General features: G+C 39.5%; 1 protein-coding gene across 2 annotated transcripts in view; it reads right to left on the bottom strand.

Moving 5' to 3' along the window:
- cnksr2a (connector enhancer of kinase suppressor of Ras 2a) overlaps positions 1-15,465 on the bottom strand; it is an 83,095-nt gene extending 67,630 nt beyond the window's left edge. Inside the window, exon 1 of one of the 2 annotated variants that reach the window (XM_047350590.1) lies at positions 14,994-15,465. In XM_047350590.1, the coding sequence (XP_047206546.1) occupies positions 14,994-15,057 (64 nt within the window). In that variant the 5' untranslated portion in view covers positions 15,058-15,465. The remainder of the gene's footprint in view (positions 1-14,993) is intronic. The other variant, XM_047350591.1, reaches the window with a different exon arrangement.
- Positions 15,466-16,209: the final 744 nt, after the last annotated feature.

The following is a 16,209-nucleotide window of genomic DNA, read 5'->3' as shown; positions in this document are numbered from 1 at the left end:
CAGTTCTGGTGGAAACAGGAGAGTTGAGGTGCACATTTAATTCTGCCATGATTTGGGCAGCCGTGGTTTTATGTTTTTCGGATACAATCCGGGTTAGCACCTGAACATCCCTTTCAGACAGCTTCCTCTTGCGTCCACAGTTAATCCTGTTGGATGTGGTTCGTCCTTCTTGGTGGTATGCTGACATTACCCTGGATACCGTGGCTCTTGATACATCACAAAGACTTGCTGTCTTGGTCACAGATGCGCCAGCAAGACATGCACCAACAATTTGTCCTCTTTTGAACTCCGGTATGTCACCCATAATGTTGTGTGTATTTCAATATTTTGAGCAAAACTGTGCTCTTACCCTGCTAATTGAACCTTCACACTCTGCTCTTACTGGTGCAATGTGCAATCAATGAAGACTTGCTACCAGGCTGGTCCATTTAGCCATGAAACCTCCCACACTAAAATGACAGGTGTTTCAGTTTCATTGTCCAACCACCAAAACACACTTGCTTGCCAGCTTTTGTTCCATTCCAATTAAATAAAATAAAATCTTCATGGACCGGAGAGGGATCATTTGAAAATAACATCACTCTGAAACAATAATACCAACAAAAGGATAAAAAAAGAAAAAAACAACAAAATGTCAACAAAACGTCTTTCAATACTCAATAATATTATGATAATAATTGTTATTATTACAAAAATTCAATATTGCTTTAGTCAAAAATGAGAAAGCAGATTAATGACACATCCAAACAACTACTAATTTCAGTTTTATTTATGCTTATATTTATTGTTTCTGTTACAGTGTTATGAATGTTAAATTTAGATTCATTAATATTGCAGAATCGTATATATTTTTATTTGACCTGAATCAGGGTTTGAACTTGCTCCTGACAGTCAGTTATTTGTTAATTCAGACATTTCAACAATAAAAGCTTGAATCACTCCAGTTTAGATTGATGCTAGAAGCACATTCATCGTTTTAGCTCCAAAACCTTAGCTTAATGTTTGTTCTGCAAAGCTTAGGTTTATAGCAGGGAGGGTAGTAGGACAACCATGCATGAAGGAACACAACTGCATGCTTAGGTTTCCAAACTGAGGTTGTGGAAACCCCACAAACACCACAGAGGAAGGCTTCTAGTTAGCCTTAATACGGTACTTTGACCACTGAGGAACAACAAATCATCATCCCAAGCCTAAAGTATGGTACTGGCAGCATCATGCTGTGGGGTTGTTATTCATTGGTAAAAAAAATAAAATAAAATAAAAGGTTGTAGTTGCTAAATCCAGTCAAAACCTGTTGCAATGTTCAAGTGGATTTAAACTTAAAAAAATCGGTCATCATTTTAGTTCAATGTTGACCCAAAAAACACTCCTAAAAAGTGAAAAGGAGAAATATTTCAATATCTTAAAAAAAACAAATTTAAAGGCCAAAATCTATATTCTTTGGTATGATTTAAAGATGTTTTAAATAAGTCGCACAAAAGTCTGTTTTATTCACATTTGTATTAGGTTTTAACTCTCTCTTTTAAATGTAATGTCATTAACCTGTCAAAGGTCTACAGATGACGGTTATCCCACCCATCTCTAGCCTGTCAAAAAGCACCAGAAGAATCAGAGTCCATATTTGCTAAATGGCAGTTTTTTAAAATTCATGTGGCAGCAGACGTGTTTCAGTCTGTTCAGAGGGTCCGCTTGGACAAAGCAGTTTTGTAGCGGGTTCTAGGCAGGTTCATCTTTGTTGATTCTTATCTAAACACATATTAAACTGAACATTTGCAGCAGCGTAGTTTAATGAATCATTAAGATAAATATGACAAATGCAGATGATGAGGGAGGTGTTTGGGTGCATGGAGAAAGATGAAGAGTCAACTTCCCAGCAGTGTATCCAGGAAGAAAACTTCAGTTTGAAAGGTTCAGTAGGAATGGTTAACTGGGCCTAACTGGTCCTGGATGGTTTGTTGATCTCCAGCTTAAAGTCCTGGAAATACAAATTTTCAGATATTTAAAGTCAGATATTTAATGAAAACCCAACAATGAAACCCAAACAAAAAGCAGTGGAGTACCTGCTTTTTGTTTGGGTTTCATTCATTAAGGCAAAAGATAAAATTATACACAGTCTCTTCTAGTAAGAACTCATGATGGGCATAAATGTAGTATTAGTATTGGTATTTAACTGATTTGAACTGTTCCTCTTTTTGATTTTAAATATTTACCGAGCACCCTACTACAATGGTTTTTGTCATTTTTTTGCTGTTGTTGCTCATACCTGTACAGCTGCATCCCTTCACATGTCCTGACAACTGTGTTAACATTCACTTAATTGCTTTCTGTCTAATCTCCATTCCTTACTAAGAAACCCTCTTTTGTTGCCTTAGATGTGTGAGTAAGACTTTTTCCTTAAACATTTTATTAAATAATGTTAAAACAAAAACCTGTATAAGTCCCAAAATCACATTCTACAGCCGTAAATAGACAACACATTGAACAAAACGGCATAGTGCTGAGATCAGGCCTTTTAAAGCACTCCCCCAAGTGGTTGCAGCATTATGCTGGGGGGCTGTTTTGCTGCACTGCACATAGTGCATGGAATAAGGAAGAAGGATCACTACCTCCAACTTTTTCAACTGTACCTCAAATAAACAGCTCGATGATTACCACTTGACACAAGTCTTAAACTCAACCTCGTTAAACAATTGCTAACTATGCGTGAAAGGTGGGTCTCTGCCAGGAAACCAACCAATTTAAATAATGTCTACAAATTCTGCAAAGATGAGTGGTCAAATATCTAGCCAGAGTCACACCAGAAGCTTGTAGAGGGGGCCAAAAACTGTGTGGTCAAGGAGAAAATAGTAAAATTTGTATCCCCATCACCTTATTGTGTAAGTTCATTTCTATGGAGAAGGAAGAAGCATTGCTGCAGGAAAGTGCATTTAAATATGTAGCATAAAGACTAAACTTGGCTTGTACCTGACAACTGAAGTGAAACTGAAAGCATGTCTTACTTTCTGATTATTTTAGCTGACAATTATTTGACCTCTTGGGGGCACTCAATTGAAATTTTATTCCTAGATGGTCAGTTGAGCCTTCAAATAAATAAATAAAATGAGCCGCTGACATCATGACAAAAGCGCCCTGTCCTGACACAGCTGAACACTGTGCTTTCCCCACTCTTGATCCCAATCCACACACACTATTCACAACAGAAGCGTATATTCACAACAGAAACACATATACATCCAAGATGTGACAGGGCTTAATTTTCCAAAAATCACACTTAGTTTTCTGATGTTGAGATATGCATGATGCCAGTTTTTCAGTGCTTCAGCATAAATGGCAAGATAGGTATCAAATAGACAGCAGCTACAAGCACAGCTGTTGAGAGACAGGCTATGTATTTTTGCCAGTGGAAGCTATGATTAGAACAGGTCTGAGGGGTAATTTTTGGAGATAATGAAGAAACTGCTTTAGAACGTCAATTGCTAAAGGATGTTCTGGCCCACGGCGTTTGGAGATCAAATCTAGACATGTCATACCTGTAGTAGCCTTAAATACGAACAATTTGGACAATCCAGCATGTACGGAAAGCCAAAGGTGCCACAATATAATACATTAATAAAGTCCCAAAATTTATATTTATGTGAAAATTTAAATAAAACTGGAGAGTCATGCCTTCAATAAATTAATCTATTTTTATCTTGATCAAATAAATAAAACTGTCAGTCGGTAGCTGAGTTGCTGTGATGTTAACCAGTTTCTCTCAGTTTCCATTTTTTCATAATTTACTGTAGCGCTGAAAATAAAAAAAAGTATGGAAATATTTATGTATTATTCTGCCATATTTTGATAAAATTCATAACTTTATTTATATTGTAGAACCTTAGAATATATGAATATTTATTTGACAAATCTATTTCCATATTTTATTCTGATTATTACATATAACAATGTATTTAATAATGCATTTATTTTGGGGATTTGTGTCACTGTTACCCTTATATGGCAGGAATATCATCCAGACCCTGCTTTAAGGAGGAAAACTCAAAAAATTATGGAGTAGAAATGAGGAGGAAGCAGGGAAGATGAGAGTAAGGAGGAAGATGGAAGGAAACTGGAGGCACAGAGCACCATCAGCAATGTCTCTGAAAGGTAAATACTAATTTTCTACCAACAGAAGATCGTAGAGGTGGGCCCATTTCAGATGATCTTGTCTGAAATGGCCCCACCCATTTGTCTGAAAAACAGGCCAGCTGTCAGCTGGCCTGTTTTCACTGAAGTTGTTTGATGTACATTCACTAAAGAATCTGTTTATCTGTGCGTTCTCTGAAGACAGGTTCAAATGCATCATTAATAGCTCGAAATTACATATGACATTCATGACCATGATAAGTAAACCTTTTACTGGAACTGTAGGCAGTTTCCTATCTCGCCAGTCATGATTACATATTTTGTCATTTTCTAGTGACACCAAGTCAGAAAATCTCCTAAATCTTTGCTTTAGTTACATTTCTGAACAAAAATCCATCTTTAATTCAAAGCACAGTGGACCAAATTACTCTGACTTCGTCTGCGGTCTCTGTTAACCACAAATGGATTAAAAAACTGAAATCAAATGAAATCCATCACCAGAGGCAAAGTTATCTTGAGGCACATACTTAAAAGTGTTGTAAATTAAACTGAAATAGTAACCCTGAACATATTAGTTGCACAGATCCATCTTATGTGAGTATCTCTTTAGGTCTTCAGGTAAACAATTTTCCAGAGAACCCATAAATAAATTGATTCTGCTGTAAACTATATCAGCTTTATCCAAAAGCTATCAAAACTCCCAAGATTTAAAAAAAGTCCTGTAATCCTGAATGCTGTGACTATTACTCGGTTTGATTTCTCTTGTGACCAGCAGTGTCATCCCGCGCACCCTACTGCTGCACGCCATTTTCACTGCCGATTTCAAGTCAGGCGGTGAAATTTATCCAAAGGGAAATGAGGTGAGATTCTTCCTGGATCACAGCGTGAACAGATGACAGAGGAAAAAAATTCCTGGCTGTTATACCGTTAAAGAGCCCTGCTCATTAGTCGCTGCACCGAGGCAACAATGTGGCAGCCTTTTGGCCCAGAACGCCTGCTGCATGTGTCGACTGCACGTTACTGTACACACGCACTCACACACACACATACAAAAATACAGTGTATCACGTTACCCTCCGTCGCCATGGACACACCCCAGAACCAGCGCGAACTGAATACCAAACCAAGGCGAGCCATGTGTCTGAGCGGATTTCAGTGAGTGTGTGTTGGTGCAAATGTCCGAGGACTCGGGTGGGGCCTTCTGTTTGGAGCCGGTGTGTGAGTCTGTCAGCTGTTGAGCACAGACGGCCGAGACCAACAACCCACCACCCACCCAGACACATGTAAACACATGCAGTATGAGCATGACCAACAAAGATCTCCCCTGTAAACAAAGCTTTGTCACCAACGGCATTTTACTTGAACTAACAAACCCTCTGACCTGCTTTTTATGCACTGAAATGATGAAATATGGACATGACATATGGACATGACGAATAACAAGTGTTTGTTTGTATCACTCATTTGTTCTGTAGAGAGTGGGTCGTGTGTTATCTGTGCCTGATGAAAAAAAAAGCAATGACGACAAATTGGTAAAACCAGGAGAAAAAATGCCAACGACTGTCCTGAAGCACGGTTTCAATAGTTGTCCAATTTTCATTAGTTTTTACTTTTATTTATTTTTGAGTTCAGATTTTCAATTCTATTGTAGTTTTAATTAGCTTTTAGCATTTGTTTGCTAGTTTAGTTTTTATTTTTTTTAAATGCTTAGTTTCAGTTTAGTTTTTATTTATTTAGTTTTAATTATAGTTTTAGTTAGGTTAGCCGCTTTGTGCTAGCTTTTTAAGTGAACTTTAAGGTTCGTGGGATTGTTCCCCTCTAACAATTTGCCACATATTTCATCTCGTTCCAATACAAGACACTTGCTTTTATCTAAAGCACAGTCATACTCAAATCCCAAATTGGACTCTGCTGTTTTCTCCCGAGTTTTGCTGACATGACGTTATGTTTGGACAAACCACGGCAACACAGATGACTTGACTGACATACCTGCCATCTGCTGGCGTAATGCGGCACAGCGAGAGAAAAAAAACAACTAGACTTCATACTAATGCATGAGACACACAAACGAAAACTAAGCACATTGTTGGGACCACAGCCATGGTTACAACGTGAAAGGCCAGTACAGACTTTCCTGGAACTTTCAAAATAAATTGCATTAACCAACTTCCGGCACAGCCAGGAAACAGGGTAACTGCGAACTTCCTGTGACGTCACTGTCCACATAAAAGCACCGCTCTTGCTACATCCTGTCTCTTCCACACGGCCTCCAGAGGGACCGGATAGGGGGGACAGCGCGTTAATGTCTCTTTGCTGGCAAAAAGACATAAACTCTTCAAACCGGATCCAAGGGTATCATAAGATCACGTGATCATATGCACAAGTACTGATGAATTGCTGTTGAAAGAATCCGGTATTCATTCATTCATAAAAAGGAGATTGAGGTATAAGCATTGCTTTACGTTCTCTCTGAGACCTGTAGAAGCAAACTGTGTTCCAGAGTTCCCTGCAGAGACGCGGTCTCTACGAAGCAGAGTGGAGCGGTTTTTCCCCGGTCTGAAAGGACAACAACAGGAGCCGCATCATCGTGGCAACGTGCAGTGTGGTCAGCGGACAGAACAGGCCGCCCAGCCACTGCTCCGGAGGTTAGCTAGAAGCTAACCCTTTGTTCACAGAGCTTTCTTCAAACTTGGTCGTCGCCCGGACAACTCAACACGTTCATACGGGGTTTGGTGTTTGGGCAGAGTAATAGAGAAAGATTTAGATAGAAATGATCTAAACGTTTTTCATTTTATAAAGTTTGGTTTTGTTTGTGTGAAACTCAGCTATTTTAGTGCTAGCACGATATCTTCAGCACACGTGCTCAGGTTGTGTTCTGCGTTTGTGTTTTTTTAAAGTTAAGAAAAACTTTATTTAAAGGGTGATTTTAAACACATAACGCGCCCATGCATTTTAACCCTTTTATTAACAATATTTTAAAGGTGTGTTTGATTCTTGTGCTAAGCTATCAGCTTCTTTGTTAGCTTTCACTGCTAACAAGCTAAGAACATGTGCTTGCTACTAAAGAATATTTAACACAAAGGTTGTTAGTTTTCAAGCTAGTAAATAATAGTCCCTAAACATTATTTTACTAAATCTGATAACCAAGTAAACACCATTAAGCCCCATTTCTCCAGAAAGATTTGGCTCTTTTCCAAAATATTCCCTTAATAATATTTCTTTAAATATTGTATTAATAAATAAAGGCAGCAAATTAGATGCCGTTGAGAATTAGTCATCCAGAAGGTTGGTTTTATTCAGCAGATCATTCTTAAAACATTATTTTATTAAAATAATATTTTATCTGATCTTGCATTGTGAATGGTTGTCTAAAGGTATGATGATTATTGCCTAAATTAGTTCCAAGACTAACTTAACTTCATTTCCAGATTCTTCAAGATAATCCTTGGTTCTCAAACATAAACATTGCATGGTAATGTTGCATCACTCTTTTGGTCATGGTTCTCAATCATCTTTAATCAACTTGTTTATATTGTACATAGCCCATTAGTCTTCCCTAGTCTTTAATCCTGCTTGGTAGTTTAGTTGGATTGTTTTAGCATAGTAAAGACTTTGCTGATTGAAATATGTTTGACTTTGAGTTGACTTATTTTTGTTAATAAATTCTTGTATTTTAAGAAATTGTGTGAATTCATTCCATATATGTGCAGAGTTTATGCTGTTCAATAATGTCAGAGCTCATCTCACACCTTTCTATTTTGTCCTAATACCATCGCCTTACTGGGCTGGTATTCACAGGACAACCCTAAACAAACCGAAATATTATTTGATAAAATATTAAAATATGAATATTAAATATTAAATAATATTCTCAGATTCATAATCACAACAACATTATCTAAATAAATTCAGTTAATTTTTGTTAGTTTTTCTTTTTTTGTAAAGTCTCGTTTTTATATTTATTTCAGTTAATGAAAATGTTTTTTTAATTCCAGTTTTTGTTATTTCGTTAGTTTTCGTTAATGATAATAACCTTGTCCTGAAGAGATGAAAGAAGTCAAAATGCTTATTGATATTATTCAATATATACAAAAATATTTTAGCGAAACCATAAAGGTGTGGCGTGCATTTGTGTTCAGCCCAATTTACTCTGATACCCTGAAATAAAACAATCATCTACCTTCAGAAATCACCTAAATAGAGTCCATCTGTGTGCAAATTAATCTCAGTGAAACATTAGCTGTTCTGTGTAGACATCTGAGATTTGTTAGAGAACATTATAGAACAAACAGCCTCATGAAGACCAAGTAACACAGCAGACAAGTTAGGTAGAACGTTGTAAAGAAGTTTCAAGTAGGGTTAAGTTATAAAACAATATACAAAGCTTTGAACATCTCACAGAGCTCTGTTCAAACCATCATCTGAACATGGAGAGAGAACTGCACCCCTACCTGAACATGATAGTCCACCTAAACAGACAGGCTGGGCAGGAAGAACATGGACAATTTCAAGGAGCTGCAGTGATCCACAGGACAACTGTTAGTCATGAACTCCACAAATCTGGCTTTTATAGGAAAGTGGCAGGAAGAAATCCATTGTTGTATGAAAGCCATTAGAAGCCCCATTTAAAGTTTGCCACAAGCCATGCAAACAATGAGGTGCTCTGGTAGCTGGGGAAAAAACTGAACTCTTTAGCCTACCTGCAAAATGCTATAAGTGGCAGTTTCTTGTCCTGAACACATCATCCACATAATGAAATATGTTGGTGGCAGCACCATGGTGCCGGTATGTCTTTCTTCAGCAGGGCCACAGTCCAAAACATGACTGGGCCAGAGTTGATAGAAAGATGCATGGAGCAAAATTCAGGGTTATCTTGAAAAAATTACGTTTTAGAGGCTGCACACGACTTGAGAGAAGTGAAGGTTCACCTTCCAGCTGTAGAATGGCCCAAAACATACAACCAGATGCAATGAAAAGGTTTCTGTGCTACAATGGCCTACTCAAAGTCCAGACCTAAATCAAACTGAAAATCTGTAACTTGAAAATGCTCCATCCAATTTGATTGAGCTTGAGCTACAGTACTGTGCAAACATTTTATGCAGGTGGGAAAAAATGCTGTAAACAAAGAATGCTTTAAAAAATGGAAGTGCTAATCATTTATTTTCATCAATCAACAAAATGCAGTGAATGTCCAAAAGAGAAATCTAAATCAAATCAATATTTGGTGTGACCACCCTTTGTCTTCAAAACAGCATCAATTCTTCTAGGTACACTTGCATATAGTTTTTGAAGGAACTCGGCTGGTAGGTTGTTCCAAACATCTTGGAGAACCAACCACAGATCTTCTGTGGATGTAGGCTTTCTCACATCCTTCTGTCTCTTCATGTAATCCCAGACACCAGCGATGATGTTGAGATCAGGGCTCTATGGGGCCCATTCCATCACCTCCAATAAGTCTTGTTCTTCTTTACGCTGAAGATAGTTCTTAATGACTTTGGCTGTATGTTTGGGTACGCTCACTTAGCATTTTGTAAATCGATAAAAATAAACAAAAACTTTTTATATTTGTTTACAGCATTTTTTCACACCTGCCTAAAACGTTTGCACAGTATTGTATTTTCCAAAAAAGCTACATACCCCGAAAGACTTGGAACTGTAATGGCAGAGAAGAATCTTTCTACAAAAGCCACACTTTTGTACAAAAGCCAAATTTTTCTGATTTTTATTTGCAAAGAATTTCAAAACCTGTTTTTTCTTTCTTTTTTTTTGTCCACTTCTTAATTGCGCACTACTTTCTTTATGTTTAGTCGATCACATTACATCCCAACAAAACAAATACAAAATGGCCTGCACTTATGTAGTACTTTATCAAGTCCCCAGAGACCCCAAAGCACTTTACACCACAATCAGTCATGCACCCATTCACACACTGAAAGTGGTGGGCTACATTGTAGTCATAGCTGCCCTGGGGCAGACTGAAAGAAGTGAAGCTGCCATACATTCGGTGCCACCGGGCCTTCTGACCACCATCAGCAGGCAAGTCTGGTAAAGTGTCTTGGCCAAGCACACAACCATTAAGACGGACAGAGCGGGGGTTTGAACCAGCAACCCACCGGTTACAGGACCAAGTCCCACCACCTGAGCCACAGTCAGCAGAAAGCAGAATGCTACATTTCTTTTCACTAACAAAATGGAAATTAACTCGCCAGAGAAACAGGACAGACAAATAAACCACCCTTGCTAGTAAAGATGCTCTAAAGTAGCAGACTTTGTACAGCAAGTCAGTGAGTTAATTTTAGAAGTATATCAGCAAGCCATAGGAATGTAAAATTAACAGCTTCTAACGTTTTACAGGCCTAAACTGGCCTCTAGTTGACTTTAAGCCCAAACTGCTTGTGCACACCAGACCAGATAGTTTATCTAGTCATAAATGACCTTCACATTTATCTTTATTAGTCAAACTGAACACATATCACTCTCTTAAGGGAACTGGTGCTTAAAACGTAGCTTGATAGTAAAGAGTTGGCAGCTGATTTGAGCCTAGATGATAAATGTGATTAATGTATTAGTCCTTAGAGTTGGCAGATGCCTTGGGGATGATGGGTGATACTAATGCTGCATGTGGAGCCAAAATGAGTTTCTACCAACGTGCATAATGTGTCAGAATAACTCATGAATATTAACACAAAAGAAAAATGAATGGCAGCCAAAACGCTGACCCTAAAGAGAAACTTATTTAATTAATTACCTCACAACTAACTGCATTATTATAGAACGTAGAAGTTAAAAAATAAATTGCATTTCATTTTTTGTGGAAAAGTGTTCTCCAATGTTTACTAAGGACTGAGAGTACAAACCTAATCAGCCAGGCTGTTGAATTATTCATGACCTAATCTCTCTTCTGATCACTGCCAGGTATCACAGAATCCCCTATAAACAAAACTCAACTATATTGTTAGATAAATAAGCCTGCTTAGATTAATCTGTGTGCATAATCAGAGTATTTTTTTTTTTCATTTTTAGATCATCTTCCCGTCTAAGAAAGATTGGAATCATATCTTTAAATGCTGCGGTTGGGCTAAAAGCTAAGTTCAGTGCTGCTCTGTTAGGGCTTGATTATTGCATTGATGCGGTGCATTGCAGTAAAGTCTCCAGGGTGAGCCAAATGATTAAATCTGCTGAACTTTGACCAAAGTTTAAAGCTGCAGACAATCACAGTTGGCCAAAGTTTGAATAGTAAAACAAAGAACTGCAGGAACAATTACATTTTAGCTGTTTATTCTTCTGGCTGGATACCAATTTGCAAAGACAAATGCACCAACCACCGCATGGTTTAAGACACACCAACAATCAAATAAATAAGATAACTTGCAGAAACCAACATAAATTATGTGCAATGTATGTCCAAAACCCTCTGAAATGGTGTACAGGGTTCACAGATGGGTGGACGGACGGACGGACGGAACAACCAATGGATGGATGGATAGATGGGTGGACGGATGAATGAATTATGCACACATTTTAAAGTAATTTCTTTGGACTTATTGCTTTAGAAGCAGTACAGCTGAATCTAACCACAAGATATACTACCCTACAACCTTCAAACAGTAAGTTCCTTAGAACTTTATCTTTACATAGTTTGGGAAAATGTTAAAAAACCATACTTTACATGAAAAATGGAAATTTACGGAAGAGGCCTACACCTACAATTGAATCACAATTTGTAGTTAAGAAACAAGAACGTTCCCAATGCTCAGTTGTAATATTAGGGATGGGTACAGATTTCAGTACTTTTATAGGTATCAACAAGATTCTGTCAGTACTACTGAGTACCGATTCACGTAAAATCAAATGGTATCATGTTTGGGTACCTAAACGCATCATTTTGACTCTGAGGGAGTAGAAGAGTGGGCAATTTTCCATGCCGGACATGAACACAGCATTGAATGCACAAAAGTGTACTGACGTCAGTAGCCGCTGGTACCGTCAACAAAGCATGTCTGATATGTAGAAAGCGCTCAAAAGTATGGCTCCACCTTTCAAAATGCAATGCACCGTTAGTACGCCTGCATTTGTTAGCAACTCATTGTCTGCAGCCGGCAACATGGCTGGGTTTTAATTTGTGCATTGTTAAGAAAAAACACAGCGTAGTCAGTTAAGGGTTTTCATGTTGAAGAAATGTTTGAAACAACTGCGATGTTACATTACAAACAGCTGGATGTTGTTTTGATATATTCATTAAAGTTTATATACTGAGAAATAAATATGTTAAATTGAAAATGTTTGAGATTTTATTATTAAACAAATTAACATTTATTACCACATAAACAGACACAAAATTGCCGAAAACTGGTACCGTTGAGTAACGGTATGGATTCCTAGGTACAGAGTATCAGTACCGTATTGGTTCAGATGTGAAAGGTACCAATCCTTGTTTAATACTAATGAAGAACAAAGTGAAGAACAGCAGTGTTTAATAAAGTGGAAAACTGTTAACATTTTAAAGTATTTAAAGTAAGCCTTAAAACCTACCTGTCAGCCACTTTCCTAAGTAAACCTGTTAAATAGCTTGTTAACACAAACAGCAAATCAGCCAATCACACGGCAACAATTCGACACATTTAGACATCTAGAAATGGGGAAGACAACTTGCTAAAGTTCAAATGTAGTATCAAACTGGGGAATGAAGGAGATTTAAGTGAATTTGAGCATGGCATGGTTGATGGTGGCAGACAGGCCTGTCTGAGTATTTCAGAAACTGCTGGTCTGCTGGGACACAAGGCGTTTTTGTCCTCACATCCAGTCAATAATTCAAGTCAACAGTAACTCAAATAACCACTCGCTACAACCAGGGTATGCAGAGTACCCTCTCTGAGTGCACAACACATTGAACCTTGAAGCAGATGACCCCCACTGGGTGCCACTCCTGTCAGCTAAGAACAGGAAACTGAGGCTAGAAGTCAAACAGGATTACTACTATCGGATAATAACAGATTAGGAAAATGCCGCCAGGTCTGATGAGTCTAAACTTCAGCTGTGACATTCAGATAGTAGGGTCAGAATTGGGTGTAAATGGCATTAAAGCATGGACCCATCCCATGGCTTGTTCTGAGAAGAACAGAAAGCTTGGAGAAGACAGGCGAACACAGCAGACAGATTGGGGACTACGTTGTTGAGAAGTTTAAAGAAGGGTTAGGTGAACATCTCACAGAGCTCTGTTCAATCTATCCTCAACAAGAGAAGCTGCAGATATCCACAACATGTAGAAGGTCCAGTTAGAAGAATCTGATGTCACCAATATTAGACATGACCTCCACAAATCAGGCTTGTGGCAAGAATAAAGCAAATTGTTGAAACAAAGAAGCTGTGTTCCCCGTTTGACAGAAGCCTTGTAGAGCACAGAGCAAACAAGTGTAAGAAAGTGCTCTAGTCGGTTGAGACCAAAATGTAACTTTTTGACCCACAAAAATCTATTTGTTGTGGATGTACTTCAACATGAGACTGCAAAAGACTTGAGACCGGGGCGGAGGTTCACCTTCCAACAGGACAACCACCCTAAACATTTAGCTAGACCTACTACGAAATGATCAGGATCAAAGGATATTAATGTGTTGGAATGGTCCAGTCAAAGTCCAGACCTAAGTCTAATTGAGATTTATTTGGCAAGACTTGAAAATTAGAGCTTACAGTTACTCTTCATTCAATCTGACTGATCTTGAGCCACATTTGTATTTGTAAAAAAGTTTTAAACCATATCTCACTTTCCTTCCACTGTACAATTCTAAAATACTTTGTTTTGTTCTGTTACAGTAGTGTCCAAACTTTTTGTTTCTAAGGCAAAAATCCTAGTGTTTTAAAAACAAAAAAACACTAATAATGAAATCACTGGATGTTTGTGATCTTGCACACTATGAAATTAAACAGAAAGCCAAACACGTAAAAGATAAATACTTTACTCTGTGTATCACACATTCCCAACCTGCCAGATAGATAGATAGATAGATAGATAGATAGATAGATAGATAGATAGATAGATAGATAGATAGATAGATAGATAGATAGATAGATAAAGTTCACTGTCCCATAGGGATAATCTTGTTCACATGTCAATTACATATTTAAAGCTGCAGATAAAGATAACTTAGGCGTCTCACAAAAAGAATAGCATCACAAATGTACATAGCAACCAGATCAAAACAGAGACACACAACCAAGCACACACCTATTTACACATAATGGCAACTGAGAGAGACCAATTAACCTAACAGTCATGTTTTTGGACTGTGGAAGTACCTGGTGAGAACCCACACCTGAACGGGGAGAGTATGCAAACTCCATGCAGAAAGACCCCACGGCTGGGGAGTCGAACCCAGGACTTTCTTGCTGCAAAGCAACGGTACCAACAGCACCGGGCAGCCCTTCTATCAGAAACGATCCAGATAATTGCATTGCAGGTTTGGGTTATAACTTGATTTACATTTTAGCAAGGCGGCGTACTCAAAACCACTATGAGTGTACTCCCCCCCCCCCCCCCCCCCCCCCCCCCCCCCGCCCCCGCGCCCGCCCCCCCAAACCCTAACCCACCCACCCACCCCGGCCCGACAGCGCCTATGCTCGCCCCTGTTGGCAGCAGAGAAGTTTGTCTGTCTCTCCTGCTGCCAGTTTCACTGCAGGCTGCATCATCACCCACTGATCATCAGGTGCTAGGATGAGACATGGACACTCTCCCGCGAACACACATCCCACGCAACATACATGCATCTACTCCTATAAGCCCCTGCACCCCCGTGTTTATCTTCATGCGGTTATTTAGAGAGTTTCTGCGTGTTTCCAGGTGAGTTAATAGTCACACTGCTATTTTAATAGCCTACCTTTCATCCACTCCACCACCTGGTTCGAACTCCATTTGCTCACCGGCTCCATCACCAGCGCCATCGAGGAAACTTTGCGTGGACTCTCCGTTGCGACCAACCTGGTGTCGTTACCCCAAAACGCAGAGCCCCGTGAGGCGGACACACCACCTCCTTCTCCTCCTCCTTCTCCCTTGGTCCCTCCAGCCCTCCTCCTCCGTCCGCAGCCAAGTGACTCCTTACTTATTAAAACTGGCTACACTGGTCCCGGTCCAGGTCCCGTGTGCTGTTCGGTCCCGTTACCGCGGCAGTTTGAGCCAGCAGAGTCCGGTACATCCCTCTGCCGGAGCCTGTCTGACTCCTGTCGCCTCTCTTTCTCTCTCTCTCTCCGTCTCTCTTCCCTCGTTCCCGTCTTTCCCTCTTCCCTACAGTGCGTCAGTCCCGCTGAGTGTGTGCGTGAGTGTGCGTGACAGATCTGGGGAGTGCGTGTAGGTGTGCGCAGAAACAGCAGCAGCGGTGAGAGTAGGACAGATAAGTCACACAACGCGCAGCATCTCTCTCTCTCTCTTTCCCTCTTCAGATATGATTAATCCACGCACGAGCCAGGTGGGTGGCTGCGCGCGCGCACGTGTCGGTGTATTTCCCACAGGAGCGACAAAATCTTGTAGGGATGATGAAGATGGAGATGATTCTCAAAGATATTCATGATTGGGAGACATTAGAGACTTGGAAACGTGGGATGCCTGCTTCAGCTGCTGTGATGAAACCTAATGAGTCTTCAGCCTCCAGCTGATGTCTCTTCTCCCCAACTCGGACCTATAAATCAGGTGCAATGCTGCACCTGAGCAACAAAACTCATCTCTCTTTTGAAGCGTCCCTCTGTGCAGATGTTTGCAGTTATCAGCGAGGTAAATGGCTCTGAACGTTACAAAAGCATTCGTGTTATCCTGTTAAAACAACAAACGCTAAGCAACACAAAGTAGAGCATAAATGTGAAGTGGAAGGCAATGATACATCGTCCTCCCCGCCCAAGTTAGTTCTTTGTGAAATCCACCTTGAACTGCAAAGAAGCAAGTTCTTCTTGTCTTCTCTCTACCATCTTTACAGGTCTTCAGATTGAAATATTCTTCTATCTAAATAATAAGCAGTTATATTGGAAGGAGAGTGTCTGTGAAAACGGGTGGTTCTGACACAGTTGGAGCCCCTCCATCTGCCCCCATAGAAGGAATAGAATGAA

This window comes from Girardinichthys multiradiatus, chromosome 21, assembly GCF_021462225.1.
Source record: "Girardinichthys multiradiatus isolate DD_20200921_A chromosome 21, DD_fGirMul_XY1, whole genome shotgun sequence".
Classification (NCBI taxonomy): Eukaryota; Metazoa; Chordata; class Actinopteri; order Cyprinodontiformes; family Goodeidae; genus Girardinichthys; species Girardinichthys multiradiatus.
The sequence above is the reverse complement of the archived record's forward strand: the minus strand, read 5'-3'. Positions and strand labels throughout refer to the sequence as shown.